This window comes from Sander lucioperca, chromosome 20 (genome assembly GCF_008315115.2).
Source record: "Sander lucioperca isolate FBNREF2018 chromosome 20, SLUC_FBN_1.2, whole genome shotgun sequence".
Taxonomy (NCBI): Eukaryota; Metazoa; Chordata; class Actinopteri; order Perciformes; family Percidae; genus Sander; species Sander lucioperca.
This window is the reverse complement of record NC_050192.1, coordinates 25995487-26003890: the sequence shown is the minus strand read 5'-3', so window position 1 is coordinate 26003890 and position 8404 is coordinate 25995487. Positions and strand designations below refer to the sequence as shown.

At 41.7% G+C, this 8404-nt stretch overlaps 1 protein-coding gene across 4 annotated transcripts in view; it reads right to left on the bottom strand.

The window, feature by feature from the left end:
• Window positions 1-2873: 2873 nt before the first annotated feature.
• The window catches only part of arid2 (AT rich interactive domain 2 (ARID, RFX-like)), a 48484-nt gene continuing 42953 nt past the window's right edge, over window positions 2874-8404 (bottom strand). For 3 of the 4 annotated variants that reach the window (XM_035996040.1, XM_031306444.2, XM_031306443.2), the window contains 6 exons: window positions 7434-7582; window positions 7205-7343; window positions 6953-7038; window positions 6513-6636; window positions 5020-5111; window positions 2874-4532 (listed from right to left, as the gene is read on the bottom strand). In XM_035996040.1, coding sequence (XP_035851933.1) covers window positions 4421-4532; window positions 5020-5111; window positions 6513-6636; window positions 6953-7038; window positions 7205-7343; window positions 7434-7582 — 702 coding nt within the window. In that variant the 3' untranslated portion in view covers window positions 2874-4420. The remainder of the gene's footprint in view (window positions 4533-5019; window positions 5112-6512; window positions 6637-6952; window positions 7039-7204; window positions 7344-7433; window positions 7583-8404) is intronic. The other variant, XM_035996041.1, reaches the window with a different exon arrangement.

Below are 8404 nucleotides of genomic sequence, written 5' to 3'. Positions count from 1 at the left end.
CACTGTAGGGATAGTCCAAAACATTTTGACTTGTCACAGTAGGAAAAGGCTGAATTCCAGTTAGCTTCTTTTGATATCATGGTCCTGGTTTTGTCCATGCTGGCTCACTGTCACTCTCACTAGGACACTTAAAAAGAACAGAGCCATCATTAGTGTCATTAGTAACACCTGTGCTTTTCCTACTTTGACAAGTCAAAATGTCTGCTGTGTAAAAGGCCTATTAGGAGTTGTTTTAATGACATATTTCTGATTTGAAAACATGCAATATGTCAGTGAGTGTGTCCACTGCATTCCAGTGGTCACATTGAGAAACTACATCAAGATAAGACACCTCAAGTCAGACATGGTAACATATTTGGAAAAAAAACATTCATTTTATTTTGAAAGTTTTGAAGTATAAGTATGGCATTGTGTCTGCAGTGGCTGTTGGAACTGACAGCTGACATGAGTGTATTTAGAAACATGAGTGTTCACTGCCATCCAGTGGTCACAAAGTACTGAAACACTACATAGCTACATGTATGGCTAACACACAGTGTTAAATGTAACTATTGTATAGTGTGATTATTAAAAACAACAAAGCAATATCAATATTGGTAAGTACCGTACAGCGAAACAGAATCAAGTCAGGACGTGTCGTGTCAGACATAACCTAACACTTCTCGTAAATATTTAAAAAATACAAATACAAGCCATTGCGTGGGATTGAAACTGGTTGGGAGAAGTTACGCTAAGTAAAAGGTTACTTTCTTTTACTTACCTTATAAAAAAAGGTCATCACACTACAATTGAAGCTACTCCTTAAAATGCTTTGTGGCTCCCCACATCAAAATTGTGATAGTTTAACTGTAGCTAGTGCTGCAGAAGCACAGGTGAAAATAATAAAAGTTAATGATGGCTGAATTCCATTTAGCTGCTTCAGTTCAGTGTCAGGGTCCTGGTATTGTTCATGCTGGCTCACTGTGACACTGTCATGACTTATGCTGCGTTCCAGACACAATTTTTAGCCCGTAAGTTACGACTTCAAGTCACGACTCACGACTTGGTAGCGTTCCAGGTAAAGTCACGACAAACCCTTCTAGCTAGAGTTAGCTAGCGGCTACCTACCGTTGGCGTTAGCTCGCGCTAGCTGATACTAGCGATTTCTAGTCGGCAACATATTTTGGGCTTAATTTAATAAACATAACCTGTAGTAGTACACAATCGTATGTGTATTGTTTTGATTACAATGTGTGGAATTACTTTACGTTGCCTATTTATTTCTATTTCTCACAGTTAATCACCGGCGTCTGTACAGGATCAAAAGGGGTCGACATTGTTGTTTATGTGCGTGTGACGTCAAAAACTGTAACTGGGAGTACAACGATCTGGTACCAGTTCACGAGTAGTAAATTACGGGTTTGACTGCCGTACCAGGGCACTTTCACAAGTAGAAGGTTGTGAAAACACGAGTTACGGGTTTCCTGGAACGCAGCATTACTGGGACAATCAAACAGAACCAAGCAATCGTTAATGTTATTAGAAACACCTGTGCCTTCTCTCACACGGTGAGCCAAAATGTCAAAATGTGGAAAAAGGCAATTACAACAAGTCTGGATTTAATCAATTATATAAAAGCAAGGATTTTCAGCAGACACAGAATCCATGTCAGGGTTGTTTAAATGAGCAGGGATAGCTACCACGACTGAAAAGAGAGCACCAGGTATTTAACCCAAACCTCAGTGGCAATTACACAAGACTGTGCCTTTTGATTGAATGCAGAAACACCAAAGCAATGACCAGTGAGCAACAAAGATGGAAGTGAAACTAAACCAACAAAATTATCTCTTATCATGCTTTAAGCACTAACAAAATATGACGGTGTACAGTCTTTTGCTAAATACAGAAAGTTCTCTGTAATGTGAGATTAAACACAAGCATGTTTTGGGAACAGTGGAGCGCTCAGCAAAGTCATTAACAATTCAATTATGTTGAAAGGAAAAGAGCCAACAGAATATGTCCAGTGGTTAAGCAGAACAAAAGGTTGAGCTTGCCAGCAAATGGAGCTTGTTAGGTTAGCTATATCAGACAAGAGGGCTGTTTTTAAGTCCCAGCTACCAACCATGAAAACTGAGTGCTAAATATTCAAAAACATTGGCATCTGTTCAGATGTCTCTTATTAAGCCCACAACAGAGGTTGCCATGATGAATCCAGGAAACGACTCATGCTCAATTGGTGTTCTCTACACCAGTGGAAAATCAAATAACCATTCGTTTTTTGTTTTTCAATAACTGTTTATGAAATGAAAATCGAATGACCAAAAGATACACCGACCTTTTTTTCAACCGTTTATACATTTCCTTTCACTATTTCAAACGGTTATCCATTACTTTCAGCTATTTCAATTGTTTATCCATTTCTTTTGGCTATTTCAACCGTTAACATTTTCTTTTAGCTAGCTAACTATTTAAACCATTTATCCATTACTTTTAGCTGTTTTAATTGCTTATCAATTACTTTTAGCTAACTATTAACTGAGCTAACTGTTAACTTACGTTTGGCAATCTATTTTAACCATTTAACTTAGCTAACTATTTCAAATGTTTACCCAGTACTCTAAGCTAACTGTACAGACTTCTCTGCTCACTTGTTAATTTATAGCACTCTCAATCGCAACAGGTGTTACAGCTCACTCAATATGTAAATTTCTTTATCAAATTAGTTGAGCTACACCACAATCTTTCCAAATAACCCCTGGTGTGGGATACAAGTACCCCTGGTTGGTAAACACTGCTCTACATTGAGTGCTGCATGCACTTTGATAGACAGGAAAGTAGGAGAAATTGGGGAGGGGGGGGGGGGGGGAAAAAAAGAAGCAAGCGTAAAACCAAAGCAAAATGTTCAGTGTTTTATTTAAAAACTATAAACAGTCACCAAAGTAAATAAAGCCAATCTCTAACAGACTGTTAGGTCTATGTATAGTCACACATCCTACTGACACCGCAGAAATGAGGATGGTTGGGTCGCCCCGGTCAGATGCTAATACGACAGGCAATCATAAATGTTACACAACACACGGTAGAGAGGACAGTCTGAGGACGTGAGCCGGAATGTGGCATGGTATTAAGAATGAAAAAATAGTACAATAAAACTCCACACTATATTAAGATAGAAAAAAGTAGTGAAGAAAATATCATACCTGCACGTAAAGCAAAGAACACAGGAGAAAACCTGTATAAAAACTCCATGTATTTAAACCAATTTACAAATACAAAAAAATTTTGGTACGCGCACTGTGCCCGTACAATGACAAAACGCTTACAGTGGATATATGTTACTTGTGTGTGCGCGCGTGTTGAGGGGAGGGCGTGTGAGGGAACAGGGAAGGGAAGAGAATACCTTCAATATTTTTTTTTTTCTTCTACAAAATGACATGAGATATATTATTCCATACTCTTTCAGCCAGCAAAATGAGTTCTACAAGGTATTATAATACAAAAAATGTCACAGTTCCACAAAAAACTGTTTTTACCCCCTCCCTAAGCTTTACAGCATCAGTACCTTTGCAGAATTATTTACAGGTTTTTAAGTACATTCATCCACTGCTGAGTATAGAATCACATTAGATACAAGTGACCAGGGATCATAAAAAAAAAGCAACAAAACAGAAAAAACATACTACTTTATTCAATTCTACCAAAGTAATGCTTCTATTACTCCACAGAGCAAGTTCTCCAGTGGCTGCATCGGCATGAAAGGATCTTCTTTATATATATTCACAACATATTTACAAGATTCTTTTTCATTAATTGTAATGGTATTCATTTCAATAATAAATAAGTGAAAATATATTGACTCAAGTAAGAAAACCAAGCTACCAAGTTTCTTAAAAAAAAAAAAAAAATAAAAAAAAAAAAAAAGTATCTGCGCCAGTTGCCAGCTGAGTCCTCCTCCACCCGACCCTGTGGGACACCTACAATAGCCCGCACCCCCTCCCTGCCCTTCTGTACTCTTCAGTCGACCGCCACTCACTCCAACGCACACATCCGTTCACGGGACGAAGAGAGGAAAAATTAAAATAACAAAAAAACGTAAACAAAATGTGCTCTGTTTGGGGTTTTGTCGGTGGAGTCCCTCAGGGAAGCAGTCTTAAAGAGCTTCCCCTGGTGGGCAGCTGGTGGAAGACCCCGTGGCAGTTTTTTTTGAGTGTGTGTGTGTGTGGATGGGGGAGGGCGGGGGTTTGAACACACGTTGGCGAGGAAGGTGGTGAGGGATGAGAGGGGGTTGGAGGGTGCCAGGCGCGGCAGAAGGAGGGGTCTTCGGTCCGATTCCCACCCTCCGCTCCCCCTGCAGACCCGCAACGGCTCACCGGCGGCTTCCCCATCTCGTCTCAGGAGAAGGATGGGGGTAGGGGGGGTTGTAGAGCTTGTCCTTTTGGCGTTAAGCCTGGAGTGAGCGCGTCAGTTCATAAAGGCATTTGGCGAGCGTGGTGGAAACCTCCATGTTACTTAGCGCGAGCACAGACAGGTGTGTCTCATGCCTCTTTACCAACCTGGGCAAGGGAGAAAGAAACACAAAACTAAAGTTTAAGTTTTGTCCTGCATTTCACAAAGAAACAATAAATTACATCACAATTCATTTAGCCGACGCTTTTATCCAAAGCGTCTTCCAAGTAAGTGCATTTAACCATAAAGGTACAGACTCCGACAAACCGCAAGAATCACGTAGAAGTGTATTTTCTTCAAATAAGCCAAACTACAAAGTGCTACATGTCAGTGCAAGTGCAATTTGTCTGATTATTATTTTTTTTTTATAACCATCATCTTTGTAGCCAAGGTGCAATCGGAAGAGATGCGTTTTGGAATCGTGCCACCGTTTAGGAGCCAGGACAGCAAACAGTCGGGAATTAAATCTTTATCCAAACACCAGGATACTCGTAATTTTCATGACATCTTTCTGGTCACAAGGCAGAGGAACAAACGGCAGCAAAAACCAGAAAAGTTTCACTCAACACTCCCCAAAGGCAGAAGGACACTTACATGCGACCACAGTCAGAGTGCTTGGCGATGTTCTTTAACGTTAAGGCAGCAGTTAGTCGTATGTGTTTGGTCACTGGTCCCTCTTTCTCATCCTAGGAGAGGGAACAAACGAGAAACAAATTCAGAGATTCCACTTTGAGAGATGATAGAGGTTCAGAAGGAGAGGCAGTTGAAGAAAGGCACTTATTTGGACATGTGGATTAGAGCCCCTCGGGACCCGATGGGCCGGGTTCGGACAGATATTTAGAAATGATGTTCGGGTCGGGCTCGGTCACATCAGCGCGATAAGGCATTGAATATTTTAAATTAAACAGCTTATTAACGTGTACTTGTTGCCCTGTGTGCGCTGATGCGCTCATCTGTTGACATTTCCGAATGCCTTCCTACCGTTGCTTATTAAAAGCGGGCTTTCCACACAAACAAACGTACATGTGTCATTAGTATGAGGGAAAAAAAAAAAGAGATTTTAACTGTGTCGGGCTTGGACACAAATATCTTAATGCCTGTCAGGCTCGGGCCGGGCTCGGACAGAAAAATGTGGCCCGATCAGCACTCTAATGTGGACGGGTAAGACGACGGCGGAACATCCATTTATCCTAGTTGTGATAGTAACATGGTAACAAGATGAGTGTTCTTACACACAGTTGTCCCAAACATGGTATAACATTTACAAAGTGTTCTGTTCTAAACCTGCAGAAAGTTTATGTACAGTAGGCTTGGGCCGATTGGCGATCAGATCACATATCGACGATTGAAGGAATGATTGGCGATTGGGTTTTCCTACGCGTATATTAAAGCGATTTTAACTAACTTACTATGAGAACTAGTATCTATAATCTTTGCGCTACTGTTTATTTTCTAGTGGAGCGTCTAAGTCCACCCGCTGAGCCGCGTTAATTAGCACAAGTACATTTTAAATCCCAAACGTTAATTATTAAAAAAGGAGTTTGCCGTCCCTTTTCCATGCATCTGACGGGCCGTGCTTCTTTCGGACCGTATCCCAGCCTGCCTGGCTTCCTGGCTGCTGCCAGGGGACGGGAGCTAACGTTGCATTAGGTCCGCCCGCACCCATTAACGTTACAAGTTATACTAGCCACTCAATAGACCACCGTTTGGCTGGTGGATGGTGCTCATTTTTTATTATTTTTTTATCGGCAATCTCTTGTAACCACGATTGGATGATCGCCCACGCCTAGTGTACAGTCTAATGGAGTATTCAGCCTAACAAAGACCCAGACATGACCATGTTTCTTCATGTCAGTTTGTTCCACACAAACAAACTCCTAGAAAACCTCTCAGAAAAGTTCTTTCAAATTAAAGGCTGAAGACTTTTCTTTTTGATGCTGCGTTTTTGAAGTAGTTGTTCATGTCTTACTCTGCATTTTAACTTTTATTCTTGTATTTTATACCGGTCTCATTCTATTTTAGCTGGTGTGTGTGTGTGTTTCAAGGAAAATCGGGGAGGAATGAGGTAATTGCCGTGTTCTACTCACAGTGAAGTCCCTGAAGACCAGGTTTCGAGAGCCTCTGCGGAGGGCCATGAGAGCTGCGCTCGGATGATTCACGATTGCTTTGGGTGCTCGCGGTGTCTGAGAACTGCCTGCTGCTGGCGGAGTCCTTTAGAACACACCAAGCATACACACAATACATCAATGTCATCTGTCCACTCGTTCCCCCCCCCCCCCCCCCAGAAAATTGCAGTGCAATATTTCTGATTTGTTCCGTGCCAATTCGGCATAGTCCCTTACAAAGCAAGTTCCTTTTCCATCTACCATTTTAACTACATTTATTTCAATGTCCCATCTACCGGACAAGAATGAAATCAACCAGTCAATGCTTCAGAAAATGAAGTCCAAGCACAAACAAGAAAAAAAAAAAAAAGGTTTAGTTTCATGCATCAATCATTAAGATGAATAAAGAAAGGTGTATGTACTGGGAAGAAGTCTGATTGGGACTTTGCGCCTGCTGCTCCTCTAGTTTGAGTCCAGCCAGCAAAGCCTCTCGAGAACAGTGCTTATCCTGGAAAAGAAAGAGTGGAAACTATTTAGATCAATCTTGGACAGTTTTTCGTTTGTTATAAATCTTTATGTTGACGTGTTAATGGTACTATGAAAAGGTGCAATAACACAAACACAGAGAAGAGATGTCCCTGTCCCAGCCACAGAGGAAGTGCAGTGAGTCTTACCTGTAGATGCGTGATGAATGACAGTCTCTGCCGGGGGAAGGGTTCACATCCCTCCCATTGACAGTGGCCTCCATATACACCTTTCCCGCCGTGTTGCGTCGCTGCGTGGTAAAACACCCGAGACGGCGTTTCGAACCACCTAGAGAAGAAACGACAACCGGTCAGCTGAAGCTCAACAAAAAAGGCCTCAGCGAAGGAGAACCAGGGGCGTCCGGTGTCCGACACGTACCGTTTACAGGACTGCCAGAGACACTTGAAGTTCTGCCCTGCTTTCCTGCTCTGCTCTGGCGGTGCTGCGGGGGTTTGCTGTGCTGAGAGGTGGGGGCTGTGGTTACCCCCCGGAGCAGGCTGGGACACAGGGGGCGGGGTAAATGTAGGCTGCGGAAAGAGTCGGGGAACATAAATTAGAATAAAACAAAATGGAATGAAAAATTAGACACCATCGAGTAAAGACCCTCATTCTATTAGGGATGTAACCGTGCATTGTGAATTGGTTAAAAATCTATATAAATGTGTAAAGATTACAACCAATCACGATGCAATTTTTAAAAACAGCCTAGGGCGTGACCTTCTTTTGATTTCACTGGTTTGACTTCAGACGTTACTACATCCAGTCCTTCCAGAAAAATGAGTTTTTTTTGTGATTGTTGCGGGCAAAGATTCTTGATTATGCGGCACTTTTTCTTAAAAAATGCGATGGAATATGCGGGATATTTATGCAATTTTATGCGATGAAATTGCGGGAACTTGCAAAAACTGCAGTTTCATCATGGCTTTATCGCGGGGTTTGCAGCTTTTCGATGATGTTCACGTCGCGTAATTACGTCACTTTGTAAAAAAAAAATGCGGCCCCCGCATAAATATGCGGACTTTGGCTGATTATGCATTGAATTATGCGATCACATAATCACATTTTTCTGGAGGGACTGTACATCTTGGTTCATTTATTTGAAGAGCTTTTTTTCTTCTCTGTTTGGCTAAGGCTAATGTTAGTGATGCTAAGCCGATAGTTGTTGTCGTCTCCCCTCTTGTTAGCCTGGTCCTACCAGACAGTACGTAGGAGGGCGGAGCCAGGCTACCAGAGTGGCTCTGGGCAGATCCAATAGTTTTAAACTTCAACAGAGAGAGAAAAACACAATTTCAGTTGCACTTTTACTGTTTATATGAATAAAGGAATATTTTTCTGCCATTAGTCTGCAG